At 39.4% G+C, this 15,218-nt stretch overlaps 1 protein-coding gene across 1 annotated transcript in view; it reads left to right on the top strand.

Moving 5' to 3' along the window:
* STK26 (serine/threonine kinase 26) overlaps nt 1–15,004 on the top strand; it is a 51,933-nt gene extending 36,929 nt beyond the window's left edge. The window contains exons 4-12 of the mRNA XM_059386218.1: nt 3,135–3,191; nt 7,512–7,620; nt 7,704–7,861; nt 9,048–9,233; nt 10,360–10,508; nt 11,580–11,673; nt 12,109–12,171; nt 12,254–12,390; nt 13,212–15,004. Of these exons, the coding sequence (XP_059242201.1) occupies nt 3,135–3,191; nt 7,512–7,620; nt 7,704–7,861; nt 9,048–9,233; nt 10,360–10,508; nt 11,580–11,673; nt 12,109–12,171; nt 12,254–12,390; nt 13,212–13,236 (978 nt within the window). The 3' untranslated portion in view covers nt 13,237–15,004. The remainder of the gene's footprint in view (nt 1–3,134; nt 3,192–7,511; nt 7,621–7,703; nt 7,862–9,047; nt 9,234–10,359; nt 10,509–11,579; nt 11,674–12,108; nt 12,172–12,253; nt 12,391–13,211) is intronic.
* Nucleotides 15,005–15,218: the final 214 nt, after the last annotated feature.

Here is a 15,218-nt window from a genome sequence, read left to right as displayed (position 1 = left end):
CTTTGGCCAAATGTCTATTTAGCAGCAAACAGTGGGGTTCGGGGGCCTTCTTGTGGGGTGGCAGAGATAACTTGTTAACACTAGGCTCCAAGTTCTCCCCAGTAAATAGTACGACTCTGGAGTCCTTACGCTTTAGGCATTCTGAATTTTGGATCAGAAAGCCATTTCCTAACCCCTGACCACCCATGTTGATGCAGGACTTTAAACTTACTCCTCCAACCCGTTGTGAAACTGTGTGGGTCACTTTATTAGTGGAGAAGTGGAGTTTTTCCTTCAGGGACTTCCTCTGCTTCAATGTGCCGGATGTACGGGCATGGTTTACAGTCCCTGGCTCTTTTGGAATTTTCGGCCGGTATGTAGATATCATCTCAGCCTTTTAAATTATTTAAAAGCAAGCCAAACATACTGATTTGCATTCTCCAACACAAACATCTTTTCACAGAAATCAAAGGTAGAAGTTGTAGTCCTCCAAAAGAACACAAACAGAGAGTCTAGGCTTTTCAGTTTTGTTTGGTTTGCAATTGGTGTTTTCCCTGAGGCCTGCTGTGGACAAGGAACCTGTCAGAAAACGCTCTGTGGACAAAGCTTCCTTGAGCAGAGAAGAGCCCCACGAGCCTCACTTCAGTCCCCACACCTGCGTAGCAATCTTCTGAAGGGCCAGACCTGTGGCCATCATCTAGTGAGACTTGGTCCCCAGAAGTGGCAATCAGAAGGAAGCAGGCAGAAAATTCTGTCTGGCAGCTCCCCTTCCTTCCCTGCTGTTTCCAGAGAGTCCTGGTCCCACCCAGTGGCTTGCTTGGGAGGAGGAAGCCGCCTTTTTCAGATCTGGAAGTTGCTTACTCACAACTTTAATAGCATTTTGAGCTCTCTGTGAATATGCTTAAGTGGAGAACAGATGGTAAGTTTCTGTTTTGAGTCAGTAACCCCCCCCCCAAAAGGACACACATTGTTTCAGACTCGGAAAACAGATGCTTTCATTCATGAAGAACTGTGTTTAATAAGATCTTTTCGTTTGCCTTGTAAGTATCAGGTGAATGGGAAGCATTCTGAGCTCATGAGGTAGAAGGTAGGGCTGATTAGAAACAAACTGGCAAAAGAAAAAATTCCGCAGGCTGTGCCGCCTTGTGAGAACCACTTCTTTCTTCTCTCGAAAGAAAATCAACTATAAAGACACATGAGGTTGTCAATTTTCAGGTTCTGAGGGCCTGATTCTAGACATAAAAACAAGTTACCTGAAGCACTCCCAGAGCTCTTTCTCCTTCCCCACTGTTAAGAGAACATACTTCCTCTCTTTCCTACCCTAGACACCTCCACCAGCAAAGACTCTTGGCTGCTTCTTCCTTCACTTCAGGTTGGGATAGGGGGGGGGCTGGTGGCTGTCAAGAGGCACGGGGTGGGGGGGGGTGCGCATTGTTGCCGCCCAACCCCCACCCCCTGCTGTGCATCCTACATGGTGTCAGCATCCAGAAAGAAAGGAGGAATCCTTGCATATTAATTTAACCGGAGCCCTTCCTCCCCCGGCCCCAATACTAAGCCTCTTTTCCAGTCCCTTCACTATAGTGTCACCCATCGTCCTATTACTGGGGTCCATTCTTTTGCCATGCTAAAGCCCCAGCCTCATGGGGACATGTAGACATTTTGATTGGAACTCTTGAGTACTTCCTGAGGAGTTTAGAGTTTGATGGCTCCTGGCAGTAGCTCGAGAATCTTTATCCCACAGCTGAGGCTGTAAGGGTAAAAAATGTGTCCCTGGCATCCCAAGTTGAAGCACAACACTGAATGTGTTTTTCCCCTGGAAACATTATGAGGGTGTAAACAGTCATTTCTTTGGCATTCTTTCTGCTACACTGTGGAGACCGTCGTGTTCAGCTCTCTTTTGTGGGGGACTACCCTAGGAACCTCGACATTATTTTTTATGGGAAAAGTGCTTGCTTTTCAAATTTGAAACACCTTACTTAAAATGGACTTTTAGAACACCAGCCATTCACAACTTGGCCCCTTGCCAGGATAGTAAAATCAACCATTCCACTTAGAGTCAAATCTGGGGTCCCACAAAAATGCAGAGAATAACACTCATGAAATGATTTGGGGAGAGAAGTGTCCCTCGTATTTCAGGCTATCGCTGAAAGAGGTTTAATGGTTGATTCCAATTTTTATCTGACAGAGCTGAGTGGTGCCTGTGTGCACATGTGTGTACACCTGATTGAAGTTTACATACTTCAGGTAACTTGCCCCATTCCTTCTGTACAGCTCAGAATGAAGTTAATTCCAGAATAATCAAGTAATTCTATGCTTTTCAAGCTACACACTCCCTTTCTCTTAGCCATGTACCTCGGCAATAGGAGTTGGAGGCCAGGAGGAACAATATCCTTTCTAGGTTCCACATGTGTCCGAAAAATGCCCAGTAATCATGGCTGATAGAAGTGGTACAGTACATGAGAACAAAAGCCAAAAACCGTAATAAGGCAAACTAACCAGTGTACTCAAACTCTTAAAATCACATGGGAGGTACCCAGAAGCTCCATTTAAAACTTCTACAAGTCTCCATATACCTCCTCGTTCCTTAATGTGACTCTTTTCCTTTCAAAGTCATCCAAAATAATAATTTAAGGCTATGGTTTCTTTATTCTGGGTTTTATAAAAATTGCTAATAGTTCAACAGTTAAAAAAAATAATAATTTCTCTGTCAAATAAATAAAATCTTTTTTAAAAAGGGGGGGGCGCCTGGGTGGCTCAGTGGGTTAAGCCTCTGCCTTCAGCTCAGGTCATGATCTCAGGGTCCTGGGATCGAGCCCCACATCAGGCTCTCTGCTCAGCAGGGAGCCTGCTTCCTCCTCTCTCTCTGCCTGCCTCTCTGCCTGCTTGTGAGCTCTGTCAAATAAATAAAATATTTAAAAAACTAAAACTTGTTCTTCATTTAGCCGTATCACAGGCTGAAAAGGTTGGGAGGAAGATCAAGACTCAGAACTTTACTTATATTTGTAATGTTCTATGGAAAAATATATGCTGGGCTTCAAACAACTAATTTTAAACTTGTGTTTTAAGACCAGTACATTAGTATGTCAGATTTAACATATTATGCTAGTTATTAGGCTCGGGTTTACAATGATTAAATTGTTTCATGGATTTTACAGGGTTCAAAATTATGGATAATAATGGAATACCTGGGTGGTGGTTCAGCACTGGATCTTGTAAGTATTTTTAAATAATTATATACTTAACATATCTATACTTTAACTTTTTTCTTTTAACTGGCATAAGCAGTGGCTTTTGGGTGAGCTGAATGGTTGCTCTGGTAATATGTTCAAGTTAAACTCTTACTTCGGGACCCCTGCCCTTATGTAGATTGAGCTAGATTGCAGGATTGAGCATATTGCTGATATTCTTAGCATGTGAATGAAACATGAATATCTTAATAAAATAAAGCTCTGCAAATTAGCAGTGTATGTGGCCATTGCTATCAGTTTAGAGTTTTACTTCGCAAGGATTTCCCTGAAAAGACCGCGTTCTTGGATTTTTAAAAATGTGATTAACCTGGTTCTTGTGTTCTCACCAAAGAGGCCTATGGACCCAGTTCCCTGCAGAACTCTCTGCCCCTCTATAGGCCATTTGGGAATGTGATGGTATTTTTGGTTGTCATAATGACTTGGAAGTGCTAGGGCCATTTTAGTGGGCAAAGATCAGGGTGCTGAAATCCTCCGATGGGCAGGAGAAGTTTCACCCAGTGAAGCTGTGATCACACACATAATCCCTTTGAGAAACACAGGTGGTTTTCCCTAAATTGGTGTGATTCTGTCATTGCTGTCTCCCCCTTTTAAATCTTTATTAATATGACATTGTATTTAAAATTCAGTATGCATTACTAAAGGCAACTTTGTGTAGTAAGATGACCACTGAGCTGGCCTATAGGAGTTTGATCTTATGGGGCTGTCTTCATAACTAAATCTGTGCCTGTGAACCAGACACATAAATTCCTTAGACTTGGATATCCTATAAAACGAAGAAGTTATTTCTAAGTTCCCTTCTGTCTTGAATATTATATGACTTATATTTTCTTAGCATGCTTCTGCTTTTGAAATTATAGAGTGTGATGTTTCTAAAAATAAAGTGTTTTCATGATTAAGATCATCAAGTAATATTTTAACTCTTATTTTCAAGTGGAGATGAGTTTTCCCAACCGTGAGTGATTAAATATTTCTAAAAGGGTTTAATCCTCCCTGCTAATGACTCCAAAGTTTCAAATAATCCTATGAACAGAAATGACGGTAAGAGATTTTCTGTCCTTGAAACAGAACCAAATTTAAAGCTTTCTAAAGAAATGGTAATTAAACTTGACGGAGAGTCTCATCTCCTTCTAGGAATTCATCTCATTGTAATCATTTGCTGAGTTAGGTATTACCCTCCTTGTATCTAATCTAATTCTTACACCCCAAAGCTGGAGTTCGTGTTTTCTCTCTCTCCTCTCTAGTGATAGAACACAACTGGTGTTTCTTTGTATAATAATCCTTCACAATAGTGTTTTCATTAGGGCTACAAGAAGCCTGCCAGTTGCTCCACGATCCTCCTTCTACTTTTCATATAGTTAAGAGCCTTTTTCAAATTGATCACAGTTACCTTATCTGGTCCCCCAAGGTGCTCACCATATCCCTTCCCTGTGCTGTAAAAAATTAAGAAACCTGGGTCCTCGTCCTCGTTCTACGATTGACTAGCTGGCTAATACTGGACAAACCATCATTGAACCTCTGTGCCTTGATTTCCTCGAATACTGAAAGAAGAAATTCAATTAATAATTGCTCGAGGTTTGTTTCTCAATTTCAAGAACGCTGTGATTGAATGATAAAGTTCATGTAACTGGCCTTTGTAAGGAGGGCGCATGATGAGAAAATGTGCTGTACAGATGAAGGCTAGCATTTGGGGAATGGAAGAAAGGATTAGGTGGCAGGGAGAGCACTGCTGTTAGGGACAAGAGGAAATAAGAGGGATGCTGGGCAGAGAGGATTTCTCACTTTAAGGTGGTGCCCAACTAAAGGAGCATGATTACAACTTGTAACTGACATCAACATTTCAGAGTGTATACCTCAAGATTCTCTCCCATTGGAAAAAAAACGAGTTGTGTATGAACAGACTTTGTGCCTATTGTAGCTTATTTGATGGAATTGATCATACCCGACTTCTTTCCAAGAAGAATTGCGGTGGCTTACAACAAAAACTCATACGATAAGGCTAATAGAATAAAACAGGAGCACCAAAGAAAAAAGTTGGAAACAATATGCCAGCCTTAAGAGAAGACATAATACAATGTACTGCCTTGGGACTGGCTGATTAGGACCGGCTGGAAATCTAAAGGAGTGGGGGAGAGCCCCAGGCCCACAAGTATATAGTCTGTGAAAGAGCAGATGTCCCTCTATTGCACACTCTCAGCAGACAATAGAGGCAAAGTACCCAAGGCCGGTATGCGGCCCCAAAGGCATGGGTATTAGCTATTAGAGACATTGTCACCATCTTCAGTCATTGAGGAGAAGTTCAATTATGCACTCCAAGGCCAGTGAACCAAGATTTCATCATGATCTCTCCCAAGGTCGCATGGCCAAAAAAAAAAAAAAAAAAAAAAAAATGTCTCTGTTGCATAGACTTTACCTTCGCTTTCTTTCCCAACTCCCTTTTTTTTCTCCTTTTCCCATTGTTGTCAACATGGCTAAGGAAACATTTTAACCACAAGCCTTGAAATAGTTTTATGTCTGATAATGAACCAGAAAAACTGAACTGCAGCACCCTATTCCCAGTTCCCTGCCATGGAGTCTCCCCCTTTTTGCCTCCCCCAGTAGCCCGTTCATTGAGAGTCTGTGTTTCTTGTATTTTAAACCGGTCCTAAATATACCCAATAAGCTAGTGGGTCTGTAGGACCCCTTTTTTGTTTTTGTTTTTGTTTTATGGAAATATATATTTTTTAATTTCTTACTTAATACACTGACTTACCCAGGCCACTTTTGGAAGTCCTTTAGAATGACAAGTAGTATCCCTTACAGATCTTGCCTGATTTCTTTAACTGAGGATATACGTCTTCTGCCCCCGTCAACATATTAGGATCAGTGATACTAACTACGAATCCTTAGTATGACCTTGGTCTCTCACTTCCTTGGTAGTCCCTCAGAATTTCATTGCTAGCGATCAGTAAAATGCCATTTTCACCTTTGAGAACAACTTTAATCACTCCTGTTTAAATAGAAACTTTTGGGGTGGAAGTTGATAGATTTATAAGTAAATAGATAATGTTACCTAGGAAAGGCACCTATTGAACTATGGACATCCCCGGAGTATACTGTATATCCAGCCCACAGTTCCTATTCAATGGTGAGACTGAAGTACAGAGTCTATTTTAAGCTGTTAAATTTCAACATGAAAGTGCCCTTTATTCAGAATAAATATGGTATTCATGAAAGATGAAATACACAAGGTGCCAAAGAGCTGTGAATCCCTCCCAGTGTGAGGCAGAGTGGGCGATGTTTGATTTTCACCACTTCTTCCCTCCTTCCAGCAAACAGAACTCTACCTCAGCTCTGACTTTAGATTCCCACCCTTTCCTGTAATAATATTGTACAGTCCACTGTTTGTGCTTTATGAGGTACCAGAACTTTAAAATAACCATTTATTTTAAAGAGAGATTTTCAGATATTCCATTACAAGTTCTCCTGAAACCTAATCATTGCTTTCCTTGTATTCCAGTTGGAACGATTGGCTTTGGTACAGAGATGGGGAAAGAAAGGCAAATGTGTTACATTTATTTGAAAAACCGTATCCCTTCACAATTTGATCTTTTTTTTTTTTTTTTTTTACAGTGAAAGTCTGAATAGATTAATTATCATATTCCTGGCTAACTTTTAAATTTCAGTCTCAAAAATTCTCTCTGCTTTCCAAAGTGATTGAGATCACAAAAGTTAAGAACTGTACTCTGGGCCGACTTACCTCAAAATCAGTTCAGTGTAAATAGTTAGTCATTGAAATAGCCAACACCAAAATTTAAGTAGCTAGTACAGAGGTCACACTGCTTATATTATCTTTCGAGATTAAATCTAATCATTTAAAAACCTTTTCAGGGGGCGCCTGCATGGCTCAGTGGGTTAAGCCTCTGCCCTCTGCCCAAGTCATGATCTCAGGGTCCTGGGATCAAGCCCTGCATTGGGCTCTCTGCTCGGCAGAGAGCCTGCTTCCCACCCACCAACCCCCCACCCCTCCGGCTGCCTCTCTGACTACTTGTGATCTCCCCCTCTCTCTCTCTCTCTCTCTCTGCCAAGTAAATAAATAAAATCTTGGAAAAAAACGCTTTCCCTTCGACTTAACTTATTTAGTCTCTTCCCTCACCTTTTAAATTATTTCCCCATTTGTTTCAGTGTTAGCTTAATAAGCAGAATTGCTTCGTATATCTAAGTGATTCCCTGATTTCACAGATAATACCAGGTTTGAACTAGATTGTTCAGTTGTGTATAAAAAGTGTGTGTGTTTTCCCTCCTCAGCTTCGAGCTGGTCCATTTGATGAGTTCCAGATCGCTACCATGCTAAAGGAAATTTTGAAAGGTCTGGACTATCTGCATTCAGAAAAGAAAATTCACCGAGACATAAAAGGTACACAGAAATCTTATATGACCCTGAGAAACATAGCTATATTCTAAGGAAGCTGAGGGGTTTTTGTTTCTTTTTCCCCCCAGCTGCCAACGTCTTGCTGTCAGAACAAGGAGATGTTAAACTGGCTGACTTTGGAGTTGCCGGCCAGCTGACAGATACACAAATCAAAAGAAATACCTTTGTGGGAACACCATTTTGGATGGCTCCTGAAGTTATTCAGCAGTCAGCTTATGACTCAAAAGTAAAGTGTTACCTGTATAAAACTCTTTTGTTTTTAATAATAGCTTTTATATCACATGCTATGCTATGTAAAAAAAAAAAAAAACTGCCCTAATTTTCCTTCTTTTAAAAGTATTTCAAAAGCTAGTATTTTATCAAGTCTTCTGCTAAATCATAAGTTCCTGTATTTGGACTCGATTTCTTCCCTTCAGTAGCCTTCCATCCCACTTAGAATAAAATCCAAGGTCCTTACGATCACATACATAGTGGTCTATGATCTGGCCCTTGTCTGCCTCTCCTGCTTCAGCTCCTTTCACTCTCCTCTATATTCTGTCTCCTTCAACCACAGGGGCCTCACTGCTATTCCTCAAACCTATCAAGTACTACTCCGGCCTCAGGACCTTTGCACACACCCTTCCCTCTATCTGGAATAACCTTTCTTCCAATCAGGTCTCTGCCTAAACCTTACCTCACAGTAGGGGCACCTGAGTGACTCAGTCAGTTGGATTTCCAGCTCTTGGTTTTGGCTCAGGTCATGATCTCTGGGTTGGGGGATCAGCCCCATGTTGGGCTTGGAACTTAGTATGGAGTGTGCTTGAGATACTCTCCCTTTCCCTCTGTCCCTCCCTTCTAAAATAAATAAATAAATCTTTTTAAAAAATTACTTCACAGAGCAGTCTTCCCTAGCCATCCTGTGTAAAATTTCCAGCCCCTTGACCCCATCATTCATTATTCCCTTACCCTAATTTTACTCTCCTTCACAGAACCTAGCACCATCTGACATCATACTATTTATTTACTCATCTGTCTCTTCTGTTGGAACACAAGCCCCTTGAGAGCAGGGATTTTTTTTGTCTGCTTTATTCACCACCTGAATTCTCAGTGCTTAGAATGTGGTATCTGGCAAACCATAAGGAAATTTGGTCATTAAAAAAAATTAATTAATTCAATTAGTAAAAACTTATTACATTACATTGCATTTCTTGAGATACCTTGTTTTGTTTGTTTGTTTAAGATTGATTGATTGATTTCCTCTCTGTCCCCAACGTGGGGCTCAAATTGACGAGCCCAAGACTCATACACTCTTCCAACTGACCCAGCCAAGTGCCCCTCTTAAGACACTTAACGTCTTGTGACCCATAGGCTATTTCATGGCAGTCTGTTGGAATGGAATGTCAGGCTAATTTTTTCTCTCTCTCTTACATCAGGCTGACATTTGGTCACTGGGCATCACTGCTATTGAACTAGCCAAAGGAGAGCCACCTAACTCTGACATGCATCCGATGAGAGTTCTGTTCCTTATTCCAAAAAACAATCCTCCAACTCTCGTTGGAGACTTTACTAAGTCCTTTAAGGAGTTTATTGATGCTTGCCTGAACAAAGATCCGTCATTTGTGAGTATATATTGCTATTGCTACTATTTGGTTTTGATTATTAAATCTGCATTAGCAAACGGGGTTTTTCTGCAGTGAGGAATACAGTGACTGTGAAAATTGCCTAAGATCCTTCTAGGAACCTGATTCGTCCTTCTCTCTTAATAGTTCTGTTCTTCCTTTTCTCCTTCCCCGGTGTCTTTTGCACTTTCTCATGGTCCCTAGCTCCTTCATTCTGTTGATTATTTCTTATTTCAAAGGGAAAGAAATTTGAGAAATAAAGTTCCTGTTATAGGAAGTCATTATTAAAGTACACTTGTAACTATCCACAGTGGTTTTTATTCAACTGTGTTTTCATTTTTCTTGAAAAGTGATGTGTGCATTTCACTTCTTAAAGAATTTAATATTGAGAAATTCCAGCATACGGAGTCATACGCTTTTACTGAAGTCTAGGGGGCTCTACTCATTTACCTGGCAGAATTGATCACAGTTGCTTTACTGTTTCTAAAATAAAGCTGCCTGGTGACTTCTAGAAGCTAGAACTGTACAAGAACTAAGTTCTTGATGTAACTGTTTTTAAATTGAGAGTGAATATTCTGATATTAACAAAGCCCTAGGGGAGAAATAGTCCCTATAGCCCCTGGTATTTGCATTTAGATGCACTTTGAATTAATGGGTGATGGAGAAAGGGTTAATCTGGGGATCATACGTGTGTAGTTGATGATCAAATTACAGCCTTGCTAGTTGTCATCCATTTTTTCAACTTACAGTAAATATAATAAGAGTATTTGAAAACACTATTTTGAAACATTTTTCAGTTTTTAACTTACCTTCAAAATCCTGCCATGTGTTTCTCTGGTTTTGAGAGATTTCCTGCCTGCCAGTTTGCTGGTAGGTAGGCTACCGCCTTGCCCACTGGGCTTGAACAAATTGGTACCAAGGTAGTAAATTTAATTTGGTTGCCTTGAACCACTTCAAAAAGTAGAATTAGCTGTTTATTGCCCTATAGCATTTTAGTTGTCCTCATGTTTGTAGACCTACTTTCCAGGTGTACCTTTCCTGCTTAATGATTGAAATAATTTTTTACCACCCCTTGTAATCATAAAGAGCCTGGAAGTATTCATGCATCCTTATTATTTTTCCCTAGCGTCCTACAGCAAAAGAACTTCTGAAACACAAATTCATTGTAAAAAATTCAAAGAAGACTTCTTATCTGACCGAACTGATAGATCGATTTAAGAGATGGAAGGCAGAAGGCCACAGTGATGATGAATCCGATTCCGAGGGCTCTGATTCGTATGTACAAATCATTTAATTTTTTATGTAGGTAGCTCATTCTAATATTGCCTGTCTTTTAGCTAGTATCCACTGTGCCTTCTCTAGCATAAAATACAAACCTTATTTTAGAGTTTTACTTTAGAAACTGTGGAAGTCTTTTAAAATCACAGTCTGTGAAGTAAGTACAATGAATTTGGAAACTTTTTTTTTTTCTTAGAAGTGAATTGCTCTTGTTTTAAATGGTCTCGGTCTAACCCCTAGTGGATACTTGAGTATATTACAAAATTTGGGGGAAAAAATCGATCAAAAGTGTTACATTAGTTTGCTTCAAGTGATAAGGTGCTATGTCTTCTCATACTTAGCGGTGGTGGGGGGCAGGGAACCTGCAGAATCCTTCTGGAGAGTGACCTCTGGGCTTTTCCCACCCCTTGGCCACATACTAAACTGTGATCAGACTGATACATTAAAATACTCATCTATATATGATTTCTACCCCCCTAAAACAGTTCCACTGTTTTTCTAACTGCAGCATTGACATTCGACATCTGAGATTCTAAGTCCATACTTAATGTAGACCAGGGAAGTCTGTAGGTCACACCAGAATTTACTCTTCTACTGGCTGAATCAGCACAAAGGCAACACGAAATTTCTTTCGATAATATTCTCAGAGTCCTTGCATTTATGAGAAATTGCCCTACTTTTGAAAAGAATAAAAAATAGCAGGCTGATTCTTGTGCCCCTGTTGGTTTGTTGGCCATGGTTGTCCATGAAAGTGGCCCATGGAACTTTAAAAAAGAAGCAAAAGGCACTCCAAGAGATCCTGATCTGGTCAGTGCGGAGGGGGTGGGGGCAGGCCTTTCTATGTGGTGAGAGGTCTCCACATGCCATTCTGATGCACGCTTAGGATTTGAGGATCACTGCCCTTCGTCAGTAAATAGTCTCCACCCAAAACTGAACGCAAATGCTTTTAAATACTGTGATTTTTTATATATCGGAACAACTCTTCAGAGTCTGGCTGCATTGATTTGGTATCTTCACCAAGCTGAATAATTTAGGAACTTATATCAGTATTTTGGGCCATCTCTTTAGGGAATCCACCAGCAGAGAAAGTAATACTCATCCCGAATGGAGCTTTACCACCGTGCGAAAGAAGCCTGATCCAAAGAAACTCCAGAATGGGGCAGTATGTACATGGCGATGATCACTTTCTCTCGATAGGACTCTTGTGGACTAATACAGTGAGATTGTGATGGCCAGAAATTACTAGAATTTAATACCCCTAAGTGCCCGTTTACCTCATTGTGTCCATAGAATGCTTCATGTGCCGTTAGCTTTGGGCTCATTAAAAATTACTCATTATTTAAATTATTAAATTATTAAAAATTATTCCCATTATTCATGGGAGTCATTTAAGTGGCCATCAGTATGTTTTTAAATGCAACCTAGACATGCATAAACCCAGTGGAATCGTGGGTATCTGTTGTAATCCTAGAGGTTAGAGGTCTTCTGGATGATGATGGGAGAGAGGTTTCCAGTTAGCCCTCACTTGTTAAAGAGTAAGAAAACCGTGACTACTTATGTCAGTTTCATCTGCATAATCTATATTGTTTGTTCCAAGGAGCAAGATCTCGTGCAAACACTGAGCTGTTTGTCTATGATAATCACACCTGCATTTGCTGAAGTAAGTACGGATTCATTAGCTTTGGATATCTATGTTAAGAAGTCTGGCGATTTCAAATGTTATTACTATTGATCTTCCACAGCTTAAACAGCAGGATGAGAATAACGCTAGCAGGAATCAGGCGATTGAAGAACTTGAGAAAAGTATTGCTGTGGCCGAAGCCGCCTGTCCTGGCATCACAGATAAAATGGTGAAGAAATTAATTGAAAAATTTCAAAAGTAAGCTTGAAATGTCATTTAAGAAATTATTTTTACATTTTTCTCTGGGATGTTTATTTTACAATATGATTACCTTGATTCAGTCATTTTGGCTCTTCTTCATTATTAAGTCCCTTCTTAATAGTTGTATGCATAAAACTATTTTATTTGTTGCTCATCTTAAACACGAGCTTTTGGAATTGTTATCTTTGGGTATTACAAGGTACTTTTCCCCCTGAAAGAAATGGCCTGTTTTGTCTTTTTTCTCCTTTGCCCGCTAGTAGGGGTACAGACAAAAGGTCATGGAGTGTATTTTTATTTGGGCCCTTATAAATACCATTTAGGAATGCTTTCATTCTTGCCAGTACCCTCATCATACTACTATTCACGCAGTTTGCAGTGCTGAAGTTCTTACGTTTAGCCCCCATAAGAAAAGTTAAGGGAAGGATTGTAGGTAGAGGAAGTCAGTACAGCCTACAGAAGGTTTTTATGATTGACTTTAGTTTCCACACTGTCTCAAATTGTTGGTTTAACTTTGTTCCCATTCAGTAAAGTTCATACATTTAATTTTTAAGTTCTCTTTTGAAACCAGACTTTTGTTTGCACTCACAACCCTGAGATCAAGACCTGAGCTAGGATCAGGAGTCAGACGCTTAACCACCTGAGCCACCCAGGTGCCCCACAGAAGAGATTTTTGAACTTCTTTATATTTTAACTTCTACTTGATAAGATTCAGTAAAAGAATTAGTTTGCTGAATCAGTACCTTTATTGCAGAGTTCATACAGATGAGAAATACAAATGTGTATTTGTATATAGGTTTAAGTTTTTCTTCATTTTATAGGTGTTCAGCAGATGAATCCCCCTAAGGAACTTCTTACTGGCTATTTCATACGGACCCAGAGAAACCCACCAAAGCTACTTCAAGCTTAACAGTGCTTAACTCATGAGCTCCATGTGCCTTTTGGATCTTTGCAACATTGAAGATTTGGAAGAAGCTCTTCAACTATTTTGTGATGGTGTTTATCATTTTATATTTTAAAGAGATTATTTTGTAAGGAATAACTTTTAATACTATAGTTTCACCTGTATTCTACTAAATGTTGAGATACAGTTTTGCTTTTAGGTATCATTATTACTTAAGTTACTGGGATGAATACCTTTCATGTTTTGATCTTTAGTTAACTGTACACTCATGAAACGTACAGGTCTTTCAGAGTCATCCTAAATACCGAATGTTTGCAAGTCATCAAGCATCAAAACTCTTTAAAAAAAAAAACAAGCATATTCTAAAAATGACTTTTGGTGGGGAGGTAGAAACAAGTCATACTTTCTTAATTTTCTTTAATAAGCTCTTAGAAATGAAACCTGAAAAGTATTGACTCCCTTTACCAACTTGGGATGATTTTCTAGGCAGCTCAGTGATGATCGCATTTGAGAGCCCTGTGTTTGAAGCATGTCTAGGCAACATGTAGCAGCGGAGGTACCTCTTGGTGTGTAGTATTGACCTTCTCTTGCGGAAGAGGCGGTTAACCCTTATTCAACATGGATGGAGATTTCAAGCAATGCTAATTAACCAAGGATGGGTTTTTGGCAGTCCTGGAGGAATCTGTCAGGCTTCATTTTTAAAGTCTTCAACTCATATCACATACTATATGCTTGGATTGGGGGAGCTTAAGTAAGAGCTGTTATTCATGTGATTAAGTACCTGATCAACAGGTGTGAATATATCTTAGACACCAGCATATTTTCATTATGGTAGTGAAATGTCCTATAAACTATTTATACATTTTTGTTCTTCGTAATTATCCAGTACAAAAAGCATCATTTGTTCATTTTTGAAAGGGTATTTAAATAAGCATTTTCTAGTTCATGTGAAAATAACCATAGTACGGGATGACCTATGTCCGTAGAGAAGTTGTTAGACTGTACAGTTAATTTTCAGTTATATTTATGGTACTGTTACATGGGTAATAATACCTTTTTTCTTTAAAGCCCAGTATATATATTACGCCTGCCTAAGTTCCAAACTGGGGCTGTATTTCAGTAGTTGTAGAATTATTGATATTAATTAGTTTTGGTAGTTAACGTTTTGTTGTTTGAATCTGCACAGTTTGGTTTTTGCACCGAAGTCATTTCTAAAAATCTGAATGATTGCCAAATATTAGAAGAAAGGTGTTCTTCAAGTAGAGAATACCGTTTTTCCTCAAAGTGGCCATTACCTCTTCTCTTTCTGTAATAATTCAGACACTTGAGTAAGTCGTGGTCATGTCATATGCCAAGAAAGTTCTTTTCATTGGTGCCTATACTGTAACGATTACTTTTAATGCATTGTATTTTGAAGTAATGGTTCAGTTGAAATTTTCACCTTCTGTGTGACTGAAACACAGTTTCAGTTCGTAATCTATTAGAGGTCTAGAAGTAATTTTTCAACTTATATCATGGGTTAAATGAATATTTTTGTAAAAAACAAAAGCAGTGAATTTACAAATGGATTATTTGAAACTTTACAATACAGCTGCATCATGGTTAGGAACCATACTGCTTATTCATTAGAGTTATTAGTCCTATAAACTGTGTCTAGGTGAAGCATACTCCAGTGTTGTGGGGGATTTAAAAATAAATATTTAAATTTCATGGCCCTCAGCGTCTGTTTTCTCCAGGTGGGGGTATGAGGCAGAATTTTTATTGTTTGACATTTTGTCTCCTCTGCCTTTTAATTTGTTGTTGGAACTTGGACACCAACATCTCCATTGAAAACTAGAAGGTATTCTTCACACTGAAGCACTGATGGTATTTACAGTGCATATCTGCCCCCCTGTCCTGACACAATTACTGGTAGAGTCATCTT

This window comes from Mustela nigripes, chromosome X, assembly GCF_022355385.1.
Source record: "Mustela nigripes isolate SB6536 chromosome X, MUSNIG.SB6536, whole genome shotgun sequence".
NCBI classification, from domain to species: Eukaryota; Metazoa; Chordata; class Mammalia; order Carnivora; family Mustelidae; genus Mustela; species Mustela nigripes.
This window is presented reverse-complemented; position numbering and strand designations above follow the sequence as displayed.